The 16380-nt window shown below is 48.8% G+C and overlaps 6 protein-coding genes across 8 annotated transcripts; 3 read left to right on the plus strand and 3 right to left on the minus strand.

Annotated features, from left to right (window-relative positions):
* The first annotated feature begins 731 nt into the window (after positions 1-731).
* FOIG_03046 (ubiquitin-conjugating enzyme E2, other) lies at positions 732-3838 on the plus strand. The gene is made up of 3 exons (XM_031200677.1): positions 732-1524; positions 1597-3030; positions 3091-3838. The coding sequence occupies exons 1-3, from the start codon at positions 1434-1436 to the stop codon at positions 3153-3155; spliced, it is 1590 nt and encodes a 529-aa protein (XP_031070445.1). The 5' UTR covers positions 732-1433; the 3' UTR covers positions 3156-3838.
* Positions 3786-6919, minus strand: FOIG_03047 (exonuclease 1). Its single transcript, XM_031200678.1, has 3 exons — positions 6500-6919; positions 6299-6446; positions 3786-6244 (listed from the first exon to the last, which is right to left on the minus strand). The coding sequence occupies exons 1-3, from the start codon at positions 6510-6512 to the stop codon at positions 4165-4167; spliced, it is 2241 nt and encodes a 746-aa protein (XP_031070446.1). The 5' UTR covers positions 6513-6919; the 3' UTR covers positions 3786-4164.
* Positions 6920-7573: 654 nt separating this feature from the next.
* Positions 7574-9000, plus strand: FOIG_03048 (uncharacterized protein). The gene is made up of 4 exons (XM_031200679.1): positions 7574-7831; positions 7896-7992; positions 8044-8177; positions 8229-9000. Exons 1-4 carry the CDS (start codon positions 7660-7662, stop codon positions 8375-8377), a joined length of 552 nt encoding a protein of 183 aa, XP_031070447.1. The 5' UTR covers positions 7574-7659; the 3' UTR covers positions 8378-9000.
* Positions 9001-9134: 134 nt separating this feature from the next.
* On the plus strand, positions 9135-11252 carry FOIG_03049 (uncharacterized protein). Its single transcript, XM_031200680.1, has 2 exons — positions 9135-9646; positions 9702-11252. The coding sequence occupies exons 1-2, from the start codon at positions 9303-9305 to the stop codon at positions 10228-10230; spliced, it is 873 nt and encodes a 290-aa protein (XP_031070448.1). The 5' UTR covers positions 9135-9302; the 3' UTR covers positions 10231-11252.
* Positions 10275-13326, minus strand: FOIG_03050 (uncharacterized protein). 3 transcript variants are annotated; one of them, XM_031200682.1, is made up of 6 exons: positions 13139-13326; positions 12953-13075; positions 12451-12844; positions 11986-12232; positions 11230-11907; positions 10275-11179 (listed from the first exon to the last, which is right to left on the minus strand). In XM_031200682.1, exons 3-6 carry the CDS (start codon positions 12543-12545, stop codon positions 10823-10825), a joined length of 1377 nt encoding a protein of 458 aa, XP_031070450.1. In that variant the 5' UTR covers positions 12546-12844; positions 12953-13075; positions 13139-13326; the 3' UTR covers positions 10275-10822. The 3 variants fall into 3 exon arrangements, with proteins under 3 accessions (XP_031070450.1, XP_031070449.1, XP_031070451.1); XM_031200681.1 differs by having other exon boundaries at positions 12910-13075; XM_031200683.1 differs by having other exon boundaries at positions 11986-12844; positions 12910-13075.
* Positions 13327-13633: 307 nt separating this feature from the next.
* FOIG_03051 (uncharacterized protein) lies at positions 13634-15940 on the minus strand. The gene is made up of 2 exons (XM_031200684.1): positions 15270-15940; positions 13634-15199 (listed from the first exon to the last, which is right to left on the minus strand). Exons 1-2 carry the CDS (start codon positions 15333-15335, stop codon positions 14174-14176), a joined length of 1092 nt encoding a protein of 363 aa, XP_031070452.1. The 5' UTR covers positions 15336-15940; the 3' UTR covers positions 13634-14173.
* Between the last annotated feature and the right edge of the window lie 440 nt (positions 15941-16380).

A 16380-nucleotide genomic window follows, 5' to 3' on the forward strand; every position in this document is an offset into this window, starting at 1 on the left:
ATATGTCATCCTCCTTTTAACCTAATAGAGTGAGGGGAGATACTAGGCAATGTGATAGAAACCATGTTCAAAATCCTTTATCGGCTAGCAGAGTCACTTAGGGAAACTTACTCTCATTTCCACTGCCTGAGCTTGCACCGATTTTACCAGTGCTTACTCAGGCATAGCAACCCGTAGTATACTTCAATATAGAGTTAAAATCGCAAAAAAAAAAAAAAAAAAAAAAAACACAACAGGACAATATAGGTATATTCACCTGGCCCATCCAGTGCTAATATACCATAGCGAGGTATCTGAGAATTTTATTACTCATAAATTACCTTAGCAGAACTTTGTATTAGGAGTCACCGCACACCTCAGCAACCTTGGGATGGTTGATACCCGTGGAACAACTCTTAGTTGGTTATGACTGTGAGTTTCAGGTTGATGAAATGCAGAACACAGACCTTACGTATACTTCTTAAGGATTCAAGATCAGTATCGAGATATCCTTACCTCTACTGCATATCAAATAAATCAGAACGCTTTGACAGAAGGTACGAAGGAAACATTTTAAAGACAGTTGACTGAGCGTCCCAGCACACCAGTGGTCGACACTTGCCATACCACGCACGACCCACTTGTTTTGTTCCTTCTTTTCCAGGCTGGGGCCTGACTGCCTACCCACATAAGTCCGGGTCTCTGCTGCCTACTATCGTGCCTTCCAATCCAGCTCCCCCACCGTACCGTCCCGCCTTCCCGTGCTAGGTTAATGGTCGGGCAGTCCAGTCAACTGTAGTGAGATGGAAAGAGAGAGTGTGTGACTTTTATTTATCATCATCTCGAAGGCTGCTGTTTCAACAAAAAACTTCTTTTCCATCAACGAACTGCTTATCTCCTCTTTACGCTCACCGGTGTCGACTCTGTCAAGACGGCTAGTACATTTTAGCACAGGCCTTGTTTCCTCTGCTGGGTACCATATTACAGCGTGTTTCTGCCTACCTACTAGCTACTAGGTACCTGTGCCGAATTTAATGGCCCCGGCTCCGTCATAGGCACCCCTCTCGGCCTCACTTGACTCTTACTCGACCCTCCGTCACCACTCGCTATAGTGCCATTCCATTCCATACCATACATCATCTTGCCTTACCCCAGGCTACGTACTTGGGTCCTTTACATAAGGCTACCTGGTGTTAGTCACCCGCCTTCAAACGCCAACGCCACCTTCCGATTTCTGCTCTGTACCCTCAGACATCCTTCTATCCTTGGTCTTCTCCCAAGACCTCCCTTAAACCGCCACGATTCCCCCCACCACGAGGAAGCGGAAGGCTGCTGAGGCGACGATTTCCTCTGCCAACAGAGACGAAGAGCCCAACAAGAGAGTCATCGCCTCAGCTGCCGTCGTAGACAAACACGCCCTGCCCCCAACTCCACTCACCACCGCCAGCAACCCCATGGATTCCGAGGAGGAATACATGTCGGCTCTTTCGAGCGACGACGAGATAATGCAGGACGAAAGCGGCGATGAGATATCCGCAGGTGAAGGTGTGTTTCCCAATATCCTCCGGGATCCCCCATATTCCACTACCTTGGTTACTAATGATGTTGATATCACAGACTTTGATGACGAAGAGTTCGACGAGCCCGATCCTGACTTTGGTCTAATCAAAGATGCAGAGAAGAAGAAGAAATCCGCACATGTGGTATCATACAAAGTCTATGAACCGAGCGATATCCAACGCCAACAGGATGACATGATCAGCGAAGTCAACATGATTTTAGACATGCAGAAAGAGGACGCGGCCATCTTGCTTCGCCACTTCCGATGGAATAAAGAGAGGTTGCTTGAGGACTATATGGACAGGCCAGAAAAAGTACTCGAAGCTGCTGGATTAAGCAGCAATACATCCAGCCCTCCAAAGCTGGAGGTTATCCCTGGCTTCACATGTGACATATGCTGTGAGGATGAGGAGGGCCTCGAGTCATTTGCCATGAAATGTGGTCATCGCTACTGTGTTGATTGCTACCGGCACTACTTGACACAAAAGATCCGTGAAGAGGGGGAGGCTGCTAGGATCCAATGCCCCTCTGATGGATGTGGTCGCATCCTTGACTCAGCGTCACTTGATGTTCTGGTCACCCCAGCACTCGCAGATCGATATCAAGAACTACTCAACAGAACGTATGTCGAAGACAAGGACAATTTTAAGTGGTGTCCTGCCCCAGACTGCCCCAACGCTCTCGAGTGCGGCGTCAAAAAGAAGGACCTAGGCAAGATCGTCCCTACTGTCGAGTGTCGATGCGGGTATAGATTCTGCTTTGGTTGTCCGAACCCCGACCACCAACCAGCTCCCTGTGAGCTCGTTAAGAAATGGCTCAAGAAGTGCGCCGACGACTCAGAAACAGCCAACTGGATCTCGGCTAACACTAAAGAATGCCCAAAGTGCAACTCGACGATCGAAAAGAACGGAGGCTGCAACCATATGACTTGTCGAAAGTGCAAATATGAATTTTGCTGGATGTGCATGGGACTTTGGTCCGAGCACGGCACCAGCTGGTATAACTGCAATAGATATGAGGAAAAGAGCGGATCTGAGGCTCGTGATGCACAAGCTAAATCCCGGACATCTCTTGAACGATATTTGCACTACTACAACCGATATGCCAACCACGAACAATCGGCCAAGCTCGATAAGGACATTGCTCAAAAGACCGAAAAAAAGATGGTTCAGCTTCAGACAGCATCTGGAATGTCCTGGATTGAGGTTCAGTACCTCAATTCCGCGTCCCAGGCTCTTCAAACATGTCGACAAACGCTCAAGTGGACATATGCTTTTGCTTTTTATCTCGCCAGGAACAACCTGACAGAGATTTTTGAGGATAACCAGAAAGACCTCGAGATGGCCGTGGAGAACCTGTCTGAAATGTTCGAGAAACCCACTGCAGAATTGTCTGACCCCAAACTCAAGGTTGATATCATGGACAAAACTTCATACTGCAACAAGCGTCGCGTCATTCTGCTTGAGGATACAGCCGAGAACCTTGCAATTGGTATTACTACCCTGACCCCTTCCAGTATTCCGTTCATTTGACTAATGGTCGTGCCTTTAGGTAAATGGATTTTCAACTCGGACCTATTAGCTGCGACCACTTCTGCGCCCGTCAACCGTCGCTGAGGCTCAATTACGACATGGCGCCAGAATCACTATCAGTATCTCTCGAGCACAGAATTGACTCTTTCAGCACGAAGAAGTTAGAGAAGCCACTGGCCTAAATCCCAACGGTTGCCGTGTATCAAGGCTATGGCTATGGCTCCACTGAGATTGGCTGTATTACTCAGCCTTGAACTTGCATAAACATCGGATTTGATGAATGTAGCACAGCAAGGTTACGCAGGAGAAGAAAATTTGCCCAAACTCGCTGGCTGCCCCCTTATTCCATGGCTGACTAGAACTTGGCCTCAATCTATTCCTGTATCATTTGTTCTTGCTGTTCTTCCATAGTTCCCTCGTCGTCAGTCATCGTGACCTGTTGCCCTCTGAAAATCGACGAGGCATGGGATCATGGCGTTGGCCCGTTGCCAGAGGCGTTGGCGTGAAGAAAGGGTTATGCTGCTGGAGCCTGGAAGATCTTGGTTTATAGACTTGTTATGGCATGGTGTTTTCAGCTCTTGGTGGTAAGGATCATGATATTCAACAAGCGGGCACGTAAATGAGAACAATCACATATGCTATTTGTTTTATTTTTAGATATTCAAGAATGACTAAAGTGTAGCACTGCTACAAAATCGCACAGAGGCAATTTTCGTGAAAACACAACTAATTTGCAACCTCGAAGTGTTGGTGAGGGTCGTACGGACGGGACGCAACTGGGATATTGGGGTCCAATTGCATTATTTTATCATCTTAGTGACAAAATAATATTGCCAAAACGCCTATCTAATATTTGACTTACTCATGTTGTCTTCCGTCGTTTAATGCATAGAGACAGACACGCACTAGTTCCATAAGACTCCAGCTCCACCCATATCCTGTTCTCTCCATACAGCTTAGCAAACAATACTGCAGTTACAACGAAAAAGCAAAAAGAAGAACGCCCGACAAATGCTATGTTCATTACGACCAGTCTCACTTTGGAAAGCTTGTTGGCTGTAAGATGAGAGGTTTCCGAGCAAGAATGTAAGTTCTATGCGAATGCAAAACGGGATAGGTTGAGTTTCTTCGGAGGAAGGTCGACCTCATCTTCATCTTCATCTTCCTCGTCACTAGCGGGGATGATTTGATCTTCGCTTCCACATTTATTAAGATCCGCAACCTCATCCAGATTGACCTTGGGTAAGGGTATAAATGCAGGGTTGACAGGTACACCAGAGAGGAACTGCTTGTCGGTGTTGTTCGTGCGCGGTTTGGGTAGCTTGGGGGACATGGGGCCGTTCATCGCACGAGCACCAAGACGCTGTAAAGGTGTCATGCGAGAAGCTGCAGTTGAAGGTGCAGTTGAGGGGGTAGAGGCTGCACTGAAGACAGAAGAGCGGCGTGATGCAGTCGAAGCGGGTGTCTCGTTTGGCTTAGTATAAGAGAACTGGCGGATATCTGGTCTTGAGGGAGTAGAAGAAACCCGCGATGCAGAAGCCGCAGATGAAGGAGGAGGCATGGAAGCGTCACAGGATGACATGAGGGTTTCATCATCCTTGACAAACGAGATATGGCTCTCACTGTCTGCAGTTGTTGAAGTCTCTTGGCTCTGCTTCTCTTCAAACACCGACACACTCTTCTTGGTTTTATCGGCAGACTTCCAACCCTCAAAATCAGGTAATGCCAGAAGGGCTTCGTCGAGCGAATCATCTGACAACAGATAAGCGTCGCTCTTCGCCCGCCTTGGACTCCTCCGTAGTTTCGGTGCAGGGAAAAATCTGCTCTTTTGTGGCAAACCTCCCTCATGTCCAGCTTCGTTTTCCTCACACAAACGCGCCTTCTTGGGTGGTCGGTTTGCAGGGTCAGTCGAAGCGCTAGCAGTAGTGCGGCAAGGCTCGGTGCCTGCAGAAGACGTACGCCTCGTGGTAGTAGGACTGTTGACAAAACTGTTGAGCATGTTGGCGATGGGTTCCGTACGGCGGCGATGAAGTCTTGGGGATGTGCGGGTACGGGTCACATCCGACCCCCGAGAGTGACTCGGAGCAGCCTGGATTGTTTCATCCAGATACGGCCTGGGGAGCGGAAACACGCGGGGTACCAATCCTCCTCCAGTAATCTGAGAAACCCTCTGAGGGTCAACTTCAAAACAATTAGGATCCATCTCACCCATAGGTATCCGACTGGATCCCTTGAAATAGGAGCTGATAGGCTTCATCGTAGGCGGAGGCTGGTCAATGGCACCATGGGCCAGCTGTGAATGCCTTCTCTTGGACGGTGTTGTCGAGGTGACAATTAAAGTCTTGGTGATTGGGTTCATGTCACCTCTGGCGATAGACCGTGCTATCTCAGGCTCTACAAAGGCTCCGATGAAGGGCATCTCCTCTGCCGTCCGTTCTCCGTCCAGATCTGTAAGGTGAACCAGTTCCCGTTTGGTCGGACAAAAAACCCACTGATGCAGGAATGTCAGCTCGGCTTGGTAGAACTGCGTCAAGTAATTTTCGGACACCTTTCTCCCTTGCATCTGAACCATCCGGACTATCCGCTCTGGTGCCTTTGTCTTGCGAAGCATACGATATGCTGTCTTCAGCCCAATGCCTGGGAGTCCGCGCAAATAGTCGCAACCACTGAAGATGGCCATTCGTCGAAATTCGGTATCAGACCAACCGGTCAATGAAACCTCTCTGCAGGCACAGAAATCCTTGCGGTTGATCTCTATACAGTTGCCATATTGGTCCAGTTTGGTGAGAAGCTTCTTGGCGCCGAAAACGAGGAGATCGGAGTCGTCCGAGATGATGCCGTTGATGAGACCCTGTCGCTCGAGGTAGACAAGCTGTGCATCGGCTTCGTAGGGGGCGACAACGTAAGGGATATCAAGCTTTTTAAGCAGTTGAATGAGAGCAGATGCCATCTCAGGGGTGATATCAATGCATTTCTGGAACTCCTGTGTGGCCTGGGCAGGTTTTCCGGCGCGCAACAGTTCCATTGCAGCCTTTTTCTTCTCATTTCTTTTGGTGTCCCGGGATTCTTCTGTAGCGGCTTTGCTTGGGAGAAAATCGCCGTCGAATACCATGTAGGGTGTCACACCAAAATGCCGAAGCATGCGTACTCGATTCATGGCAGCATGCAGGTATCTGGCAATGGCATTAGCATGCTTCGCTGTCATACGGTTGACTTCTTCAACTTACTTCTGAGTCGGCTTTCCCTGACCAAGCTCTAATGCACAGCAATAGGCGGCACGATGGAGCCAACCGTACGCGTCAACTCCGAGAACCTGGCCATCGTACTTTTTGAGCTGAGTCGGCTTCTGAATCGATTTGAGAAGAGGTAGAAGCCCTTGAGGACGATCAGTCTATATAGACAGTAATGGATATTCGGAGAGATAATACCTGATACACCCATGTTGAAGACTGGAGGGCTTCAATGCTAGTGGCGATTATTGATCGTTGGGCTTTGCAGTCGCAGCCCCAAAAGGGACTTGGGCAGCTTCAAGCCAAAGTGATTCTTCTTTGCATGCGTCAACAATTAAACATTGCGACGGGCCGTAATGAGCTTTGTTGTGCCGTGGATAGACGCGTCGAAAAGTTGATAAGGACGCGATGGCAGATCGTGCAGCGGTATCGAGGGCGGCGATGATTAAACGACCAGATCTGTCTAACAAACAACGAATTTGAGATATAACGCAGCCAAGTCCGCAAACAAATATGAGGTACAATCTTGTCGAGAGGCTGAAGGTGCGGCTCCAGGTCAAAGGTGGTCGAACGAGACGTCTCTAGAGGTGGAGATATTTTGCCTGTGGTGATCGAGAGACTAAAAAGCACTTAGTGAGGTGGGCTGCCTTGGATGGGACGCGACCCCTGAAGCTTCCGTTTTAATGGGCTCCATAGGCGCGTCGATAGGCGCGATCTTTCCATTCCTTAGATCACTGAACCCCCTGGGATAAGCCTAGTTCCCGCAGCTCGGTATTTCCCCAGCAACTCGAGATCGTTAAAAGCCCCACTGAAGATGTCGAGCCGTCAGGTAGCTGCCCTGCAACTTGATATTCTCGAGTTAGCTATCTATCGACGAGTGAGACATACGAAACATAGAAACTGAAAGAAGTCCCAGATATTGCATCATGTCTAGGACATTTTAATCGTAAGATCACTTCATTGGCTCCCCATCTTCTCAACTCACTATCACCTATCATGGAGTCGCGACAAGTACAGATATAATGATTAAATCAACCAAGTATTAAAAACACTGAGTATACGTATGACCAGGATCTCAACCAGGACGTGAAGGATCAGAAAAGATGGTATTATATTTTCTATCAAGACATGCACTTACTAAAGTATTTTTTCAGTTCAGTAAGCCACTGATGTCGATTGTGCACCTATCCATCTATTAGAAATCTTACTGGCCCATCATGACAACAGTGGAGCACTAAAGGTTCCCAGGCTCCGACCTAGGTCAGAAAGAAAAAAAATCCTTGCAGGTTATAGCCACGACTACATAGTTTGTACAAGCCGACAATACACATACAGCACCCAAAAGATAAAGATTCGCCATGCCTACCACTCTTCACAAGACCCGCAAGCAGATTTCAAAAAAGAGAAATGGCGTCGTTAATGCTCTACATGAAAAGTCCAGAGACTCAATGCGCCTTCACAAGGCTGGTGTAAGAGACCAGCGCATTGAGAAACTCGCAGCTGCCAGGAGTAAAAAGGAACAACCTCTAGGTACACTATAAACAAACGACTCGGCCAACTCTCAAAATATCTTACTTATCTAACCGCATCTTAGTTGACCGTGTTGCTTTCTTTCAACAAGCTCTACGCCTTAAAGACAGAGATAACAAAGGTGCCCCAGAAATTGATGAGGTTCAGCGCATGATTCACAGGTAGGTCTGGAAGAATAGTCTTGGTTACAAAGATTACTAAGGAATTCCTAGTTTCGTTCATCAATACGATGAGGAGTATAACGAAACCAAGAAGGCCCGTCGCCCTGGCCGGCCTGCTAGTGTGAAAGAAGATCTCCTCAAAGCCAAAATCAACATACTAGAGGAAGAGTACAAGAGTGGTTTTGGTACGTTATGTGAATCTACAAGGAAGATGGAGGGAACTAACATTGTGACAGTTATGCCTGATATCTTGGACAATGTAAATGTGAACGCACTTCACCTTTGGGAAGGCTCCTGGTCATATCTCACCCAACTGAAATGGGTCAAGGTCAATAGTGAAGGCCAAGTCAGACCGACCAGCTTCCCATCAGGCGGCACCAACTGAGTATCTGGCGCATATCAGGATGCACTGAATCAATAATACAACCGGAAGTGGGATGACTGCCGTCTCATATACAGGCGAGCTCGACCACGCAGTAGTTGTACAAGGACGATTTGAAAGACACCGGGTCAAACGAGCAAGACCATAACCCCCATCAAGTGCTCAACATGAACACCAAGGAATACAATACAAACCGATTCTATGGATCCGATGGACAACGAATCTATCGCCACCATCTTCCTGCCGCAAGCAATGCAGGGAAGATTCTAGAAGCTAGACACGAACAAGCTGCCTGGACATCCCATCAATGGTCTTGAGTAATGGGTAGGTATCGTGTTGGAGGATGATTTGATTCATAAGTTCAGACTGAAATTAGAGGGAGAGAAGGAAGCTACAAGTCTTCTTGCGTTCACAATTCTTACACTACCCACAGCTCTGTGGTTATTCAACATCAACGGCGACTCAAATTACGTGATGTTCAAACAGGGAACCCTTTTGGTAAGGAAAAGGTTACCGGAACCATCCAGCATTTCTTACTCATGATACGCTATGAACTACCTATCGTATAATGCAAGATTCATGTTCAAATTAATTCTACGTAACAATTGATGTCCTTTCGACCGCCAGTGATTGTCACTAGTAAAAATTGCTTCCTTTTGCACCCTTGAAGTGTTGCTACGCCACGTGATGGTGATGCCCCGCTCTGATGGAAGAGATCGTCCAGTCTGAGTCCAGTAAATTATTAGCAAACCCGCCGGGAAGTTGTCGTCCCCAAAAATTTCAGGACGAGCTTTTGAACTGCTTTAGAAGCTTCTATCATCATCTGTATACAACACAAATTTCTTCCAATCCCCCCCAACAACGACCTGTTCTTCCTCCCTATACGCTTTATACACTTTTATAGCGGTCCCTCAATAATTTAATCACAATGTTCTCTGCCCGCAACGTCGTCCGATCTGCGCCCCGCGCTGTCTCCCGACTCTCAGGTGCTGCTCTGCGACAGACCGCCCGCCCCAGGGCCTTCACCAAGGCTGCTTCTGCCCTACGACCCGCCCAGGCTGCGTTCTCTACCACAAGCTTCCGTAAGGCTACTGAGAACGATGGTGAGCTTAGCGCCAAGCTCGAGAGCGAGATCAAGATCGAGGAGGACATCAAGGCCAGCGAGCAGGACCCTGCCAGCATCAAGGATTTCTTGAACAACAGCGCCTTTGAGCTCGTTGACACACCCGGCCAGGAGATTGTCAAGCTGGTTCGCGACTTTGGCGATGAGAAGTCAGTATTCGCACCTCCCATTGGTTTCAACAGTCAGCTAACAACGCTATTGCAGGATCACCGTCAGCTTCTCCATTGCCGACATCACCAACTACGACCCCTACGGTGAGGAGAGCGCACTCGAGGAGGAAGGTTTTGAGGATGAGGGCGCCCAGGGCAGCCAGCGCAACGCTCGCGCCAACGAGGAAATCGATGAGGAGCTCGATGAGGATGCCGAGGAGGAGAGCAACCCCCCTATCAACCTATCAATTGTTGTCGAGAAGCCTGGCAAGGCCTCTGGAGCCCTGAACATCGATGCCAGCGCTCAGGAAGGACACATTGTTGTCGAGAACCTCTTCTATTACACCGACGCCTCGGTCGCCAAGGTCGAGAGCCCCGACGCCGCCCAGAAGCGTGCTGATGTCTACCCCGGTCCTCCCTTCGGCAGCCTCGACGACGACCTCCAGGTCCTCATGGAGCGCTTCCTCGAGGAGCGCGGCATCACTCAGGCCCTCGCTGTCTTTGTTCCCGACTACGTGGACGTCAAGGAGCAGCGAGAGTACACCCGGTGGTTGAACAACGTCAAGGCTTTCATTGATGCTTAGGGCGGCTGATGAGCCAGTCAATGCAATGAAAAGTTTCTCACGGTATGGAAGAGCAGAGGGGTCTTCGGTTTCAGATATGATGTATTAAAAGTAAGAATTGCCACTCTTGTACTATAGGATAAGATCCACGAGATCAAATGCATGCTAAGATATGTGTAACGATACAATGCCAGCTTTACTATATCCCTTTGAGATTGTGATGAGTAATGTCGATTAGTTGACCGCATTGAACAGTCACGATTTTGAGCGAAGTCGATAGTAAGCAATACATCGTCAAGAGAATCTTGCTATCTAGTCAGCAATAACCCTAGACCTCAAAAACTCCCACAACTCCAAGTAACGAGTGCGCAAGCCCGCCATGCATCTTCGGGGTTCATCGACTTCTGATGCATATATCACCCCCGTGCTACTCTCCGGCGCAATGAAGCTCTATTCCAGAAGTGTCTTTCTGACACAGAAAAGTCCAAAAGAAATACTTCGTATAGCAATCCCAACGACAAAGCTCCCAATATTCCCTCGGTTGTTCGTCTTTGCAGAAGAAAACCGCATCTAATGCACGACACAACCGAAGCCTCGAAACAAAGGCGAACGTCTACATGATGCCTTCGAGCGACCAGTCACCCTTTTGCGCCCGCTCAAGGACCTCGCGGCCCTTCTCGGTCAGATCGGGCTTGCCATCGTTACCGGTGACATGTTTGAAAAAGACGGGCTGCCACGTTTCCTTGTTGGCCTCACGTTGCCGGGCCTTCTCGCGCTGGGCCTCCTCGAGCTCGACCTTCACCTGGGTAGCCTTGCCATATTGTTTGGCGTGGATAGCATCTGTAACACCGCCCCAAAGGGTTAAAGATTCGTTGGGAAGCTGCTTTTCCTTGGGAGGGATGATCTTGGGCGCAACACTGAGGGGTGCAATATCGATAATGGTGTACTGCTCTTCCACAGGTACAGATTTCTGCCGCCGGTTAGGTTTATGTACTTGAACACATTGAGATTACCACTTACAACTGGTCTGGGACCGAGAGTAAAAACGACCTTCTCCTTCCACGGACCACTCAACCGAGCAAGGACATCTTCATCGGGCACGTCTTGAACTCGAGATTTGTCATCGTTCTCAGGATCGTACTTGAAGACAACGCCATCAATCTTGTTTGTTGTGCGTCCCAGCCAGCCTTCCTCCACATAGTGCAGAATGACCTTGATCTTGGTCTTGGGGCATGTGATGTAAGCGAATTCGCTGACCGATACACTCAAAGCTCCGCGGAGAAGACCGCCCAGATGGGCCGCCGGGTGGGTAAGCTGGTAAGTCTCGCCATCACGCTTTTCGAGGGTTATGAAGATGCCCATGTTGTGCTCCCCAGGAAGGACCTTGACGGAGGTGCCTGTGAACTTGGCAGTGATCTGGTCAAAACCGCGGGCTGTGATACCCTTCTCGGGGCAGGTGACGTTGAAGGCGCTCACAGGGGGGTGGTGTGAGGTCTGTTCAGTAAGATAGGAGACGCGAATAAGCTTGTCGTCCTTTGCAGCGCCATGCTGGGGCACAGACAGCGAGACGTTTGAAGCGTTCTTATCCCCCTTCGCTGCCACTTTCAGTGCTGAAAGGCCACCCTTGGAGGTGCCATTAGTCTGTTGGAGGCTTGAAGTGTCGATTTTCGGGGCGTTATCTTCAGTTTCCCAGTTACACTACAAAGCAGTCAGTGTTTCTGGAATCCAATCGTCATATGGTTTTGTATTGGTGAAAGCAGAAAAAAGATCACGTACCCTGAAGAACTCGCCGAGACATGAATTGTATGGTTTGCAGGGCTTTCCTTTGGCATACTTCAGATCCTTGGTCAGCCAGAAGCGTACGACCTCGAGCATTCGATCGAGAGGGTCATCGGAAGTGCCCATAGCAACAAAGGCATTGGGGGCATCGATATAGGTCCAGTATTCCAAGTTCGGGGTGGGCTCGAGCAACTGCGACGGCAGCGAGAATCTAACTGCTGCAAGATCTGAAACGCCGATGAACCTATCGTCGCGACAAGCGGTCAGCATCTGAAAACAAATAATGGCATCATCCGCTGTCTTGAATGGCAAGTCTTTTCGCGTTGCCAGGTTTGCTTCCACTGCTTACTCCGCTCTACGTGAAGCGGATCTGTCGTCCGATTTCGCTGGCTTGAACCCCAACAGAGCGGTGGAAGCTCTCACGACATGACTTGGCCGACGGAGTAATTGTGAGTCTCTTACTTCTTCAAAATCCCCAGAAATGTTCGCAACTTGGAAGTATCGCTTTGCGTCTCGTCAGGCGCGTCGACCGTGGGTGGCGGTGTCGATGACGACATGGTCGTTGATAAGCTTGGAGTTGATGAAGGAAGACGATGCTTGGTAGTGGGCTATGCTGTCGATATGGCTTTTGGTGAAGAGTAATGACACGTAGCAGGAGTTGATGCGATAGGTGTACAACAGACTGCTGCTAATATAGTAGTAGAAAAGAGACGATCCCGGGGACAAAAGAAAAAAGATGAGAGGTGGGAGCGACGAAAAAATAGAAGTCTTGTGGTTGCAGACTGAATCGCAAAAGTCAAGAAAGGAAGCGGGCGGTGTTGGTGACGTTTTTGGCGGGGTGGGTTCTTAGTAGGTACTGGTCCAGGTCAAATGGAACTGTTAGAGGCCCCTAAACTTGGGGGGAGGGGGGGCTTCAGGTACCTGGTTAGAAGGCTTGTCCATGCTCACAGCCCAGGTACCCTACATTATTTCACGCTTCTTGGCTCGAACGGCCTGAGATCGATTGCAGCGTGCATCAGCGGCTCTGGATTGGTGGGGTGAGAGGTTTTGATAAACGTTGAGATGAACTCTGCTCGGGTGCCCTAAGCTAAGGTCCTCAGCATTCAATCTGCAATATTCTAGAGGCAGGTAGATATCTTATCTACCTTACGGAGATGATATGCACAATGGCTCTGTGAATCTCGCAACACTGCATCGACCTTGACAAGATTTGTGCAACTTCACAATGAACATCTGCACAATGATCGACGCATGGATGCTACTCAACCACTTCGACTGATGCGATTCCTATCGGTGGCCGTACACAACTTGGTCAAGCCAATCATCAGCGCACATGGCATTGTCCCCGAATTCTAATACTATCCATTCGTCCATTTTCCCTTTGATATTTCGGTAAAAGGCAACAAAAATTTCTACTAAACCCAAAGTCGCATTTCAAGGGCTCGATTCTTGTCAAACAGTATTAGCACGGGGTCTTGTTCAGCTGTACCAGTGGTGTCAGCTTGCCCAGCCAACTGGACTACTTATGAACATATCATATTACTATGGATGCTGGAAACGGTTGCCGTAGTTGTGTGAACTTGTGTCTCCCGTGACTAGAGGTACCAAGGCAGTTCAACACCACATGCTTTCGATGCTGGTGATGGCACCAATCGTCTCTTCACTCCTGATCCCCGGCCAAACCTTAACATTTGTTCTTGACACACCGAGGCAGGATGAAACTCGCTAAATAACACTCTTTATTAGATATAACACTCCCAGTAACAGAGTTCATATCACACGTACAAACTAGCGTACCATATAATAGTCAGAAGATAATTCAACCAGGAAACGGTGGATAAATCTGCTTAAACAGAACCTCATCTGTAATTATGTTGTTATATGTATATACAACAAGTATTCCGTAGTGATAAATAACAAGTCCAGATCAGTGTGCAAAACTCCTGGCGCAAGCCTTTTGCAATTCTAACAAATGCAGGTGAGCCACCTCGTCCGTTTTCATGCCACGTACAAGCATTCAATATCCATCCCTCGAGCGCCATGCATATCAGATAAGGCTGTTTAAAAAAGAGCCAGGTGTACAGTGCTGTTTTTGGATTTGGCAAGCACTGCTGCTGTATCGCTAATAAGAGTATCATGGAAATCAAAACTAAAAAGAAAAAAATATATCAATCGGCAACTTGGTTTATTGCTGCTGCTGGTCGTTGCCCCAATTTTCGTTGAGAAAATAGTCCCAAGCGGGCTCTTGGTCGCCGAAGGTTTTGGTGGGTGTGCCGGGATCGAAGCGATCCCATGGTAGCGTTTCCGATAGCTCAGGATAACTCTCGCCAGCGACGCCGAGGCCAGTGTCTTCCTCCTTAATATACTTGGAATCGCCGCTGTAAGGATAAGATTGAGGAACCCCCCAGTTGTGAGGTTCAGGATAAAGGGCAGAGCTGAAAGTGTCGTTCATGCCCCCACCCATCAACAGCTTGGCCTCAGGCGGTAGCTCTGCTGTGAAAACTGAGCTGTCTGAATTGTATTCCATGATGGGAGGCGGCTGTACGTTTGCAAAGGATGATGTGCAACGAGGTTGGGGCGTCTCGGGATGGGACCCTGAAACTGGTGTGAGAGCTGATGGCGACATGGCTGTATCGTTTCTTGACTCTGAAATAGGGCCTGACATGGAAAGGCTTCGATCGCCATGCCTATTGTTACACTGTTGGCCATAGTTGATAGGCTGGAAGTTTGGCTCAAAATGCTGCTCCATGGGGGTCGAGATGGTGTTGTTTTGTGTGTGAAGTGCCGAATAGCCTGGTGCGGAGTATCTGTGGGAAAGAGATTGGGCTTGTTGCTCAGCCCGAGGGAACATTCTCGCAAATTCCATATTGATTTCGTTATTGCGCCAGTCGCTCTCAGTGGCCGAGATCATTTGTGACATGGCCACACGGTTAATGAGATATGCGTCCACTCTAGCATTGAAGGCGGGGTTGTCCGTTTGCATGTTCTGCTTGAGAATCCGGTATGATCGAGGGAATTCATCATCCTCTTCCTCGTACATCTCCTCCTTCATAACAATCTCCTCAGTGATTCGGAAGGCCTTGCCAGTTCGTTTCTTGTGGATCTCGCTGGCCATCCTGGCCGACTGAACACGGGCTTCGAGGCTTCGATCTGCTCGCCTTGAGGCTGCAATATACGCTCGCTCTTGGTTTTCTTCATGGGATCGCTCAGTCTGGATACACATGTTAGCGATATTGTCCCTGTACGTATATTGCAAAGGGTTCAGGTACAAGTGTTTTTACCTTTCGGGTTGGGGCAGGCTTGATTGGGCCGGCCATGTTCGCGGCATCAAGAGATCTTTTGGGCATTTTGACGCTAGGCAATTGACTTTGGCAATTGTTTGACAAGTGACCAACGATTTCAGAGTGGTGGAACGCCGATAGGCTGACAGCTTTGATTGTTGAACGCTGTTACAAACCTAGATCAAGATGCTCTCAAACCGATATCGTCGAATGGAGAACGCAACGCAGTTGGCATATGTGAATGGGAGATGCAGAAGTATTCTCAAGGTGACTTGAAGGATAAATGTATGTTCTGAGAGTCGGCGCCTAACAGGTATTCTTATGAATGCTTTATATTTGGTGATTTAACTTGAGCTGAATGCTTTAGAGTTTGAGTTTCTTAACGAAAGCCACACCTGTTCGAGGGCGAGAAGTTTAGGCTGATGGAAATATCAAGTCAAATCAAGAAAGTCCCGAGAGGGGGCCGGGCGACGCTCTTGTATTATACACAAACAGGGTAAAAAAAAATGGAAGCTAACCCCATGGACAGCGACAAGGACACGCGGGTTGCAGACGCGGGAAGGACTTGGTAGCTCGATCCGAAGGCGATCCCACGACTATGATCGAGCGTAGTTATGACGATCGATCTCGATCAAGAGCTCTCTGTTAGCGCTAAGCACGAGGGACAAGTACCGTCCCGTATCGACCTAGCCCCGCCCCCTACGGTAGCTTTACCTTATTATCCCCCCATCAGGCTCCGCATATCCATGGATGGATTTGTGCCCCCGGCACTCCTCCGGTCCTCATCACTTAGTGGCTGGTCCTGTGTGAGGTTGCCATCTCCATTTGGTCCCCGCTCTTATTGTGAGAACCGCCAACCACGGCCGCCGGAGTTGAGAATTCACCACTGCACCCGAGTACAAGGAGGAATCCATGTCTCCAAGTTAGTAGGTAGTTCAGAGGCAGCTCTCGTCTGAACCAACGATCAAGTCATCTCCATCGTTTCAAAAATCTAGAGACACCCAGGAACTCCTAGATCACTCTCCATAAGATCCACGAATAGGACATGCGGGTTGAGAAAACAGCATAGCCCCAATCTTTCCAAAGACATGGACAGTATATACAGCCGAAA

Source organism: Fusarium odoratissimum, assembly GCF_000260195.1.
Source record: "Fusarium odoratissimum NRRL 54006 unplaced genomic scaffold supercont1.3, whole genome shotgun sequence".
NCBI lineage: Eukaryota > Fungi > Ascomycota > Sordariomycetes > Hypocreales > Nectriaceae > Fusarium > Fusarium odoratissimum.

What these genes read in the sequence shown, in the direction of transcription:
- FOIG_03047 (XM_031200678.1), bottom strand. An exon ending in CAGGGAAAGCCGACTCAGAA is followed by an intron (nt 6,245 to 6,298) that starts GTAAGTTGAAGA and finishes TGCCATTGCCAG; the next exon opens with ATACCTGCATGCTGCCATGA.
- FOIG_03048 (XM_031200679.1), top strand. Translation starts at nt 7,660, where the DNA reads ATGCCTACCACTCTTCACAAGACCCGCAAGCAGATTTCAAAAAAGAGA. An exon ending in TAAAAAGGAACAACCTCTAG is followed by an intron (nt 7,832 to 7,895) that starts GTACACTATAAA and finishes ACCGCATCTTAG; the next exon opens with TTGACCGTGTTGCTTTCTTT. An exon ending in AGAGTACAAGAGTGGTTTTG is followed by an intron (nt 8,178 to 8,228) that starts GTACGTTATGTG and finishes ACATTGTGACAG; the next exon opens with TTATGCCTGATATCTTGGAC.
- FOIG_03049 (XM_031200680.1), top strand. Translation starts at nt 9,303, where the DNA reads ATGTTCTCTGCCCGCAACGTCGTCCGATCTGCGCCCCGCGCTGTCTCC. An exon ending in CGCGACTTTGGCGATGAGAA is followed by an intron (nt 9,647 to 9,701) that starts GTCAGTATTCGC and finishes ACGCTATTGCAG; the next exon opens with GATCACCGTCAGCTTCTCCA.
- FOIG_03051 (XM_031200684.1), bottom strand. Translation starts at nt 15,335, where the DNA reads ATGCCCAAAAGATCTCTTGATGCCGCGAACATGGCCGGCCCAATCAAG. An exon ending in AGCCTGCCCCAACCCGAAAG is followed by an intron (nt 15,200 to 15,269) that starts GTAAAAACACTT and finishes ATGTGTATCCAG; the next exon opens with ACTGAGCGATCCCATGAAGA.
- FOIG_03050 (XM_031200682.1), bottom strand. Translation starts at nt 12,545, where the DNA reads ATGTCGTCATCGACACCGCCACCCACGGTCGACGCGCCTGACGAGACG. An exon ending in TTTCTGGGGATTTTGAAGAA is followed by an intron (nt 12,233 to 12,450) that starts GTAAGAGACTCA and finishes TCGCGACGATAG; the next exon opens with GTTCATCGGCGTTTCAGATC. An exon ending in CTCTCGGTCCCAGACCAGTT is followed by an intron (nt 11,180 to 11,229) that starts GTAAGTGGTAAT and finishes AACCGGCGGCAG; the next exon opens with AAATCTGTACCTGTGGAAGA.
- FOIG_03046 (XM_031200677.1), top strand. Translation starts at nt 1,434, where the DNA reads ATGGATTCCGAGGAGGAATACATGTCGGCTCTTTCGAGCGACGACGAG. An exon ending in TGAGATATCCGCAGGTGAAG is followed by an intron (nt 1,525 to 1,596) that starts GTGTGTTTCCCA and finishes TTGATATCACAG; the next exon opens with ACTTTGATGACGAAGAGTTC. An exon ending in AGCCGAGAACCTTGCAATTG is followed by an intron (nt 3,031 to 3,090) that starts GTATTACTACCC and finishes TCGTGCCTTTAG; the next exon opens with GTAAATGGATTTTCAACTCG.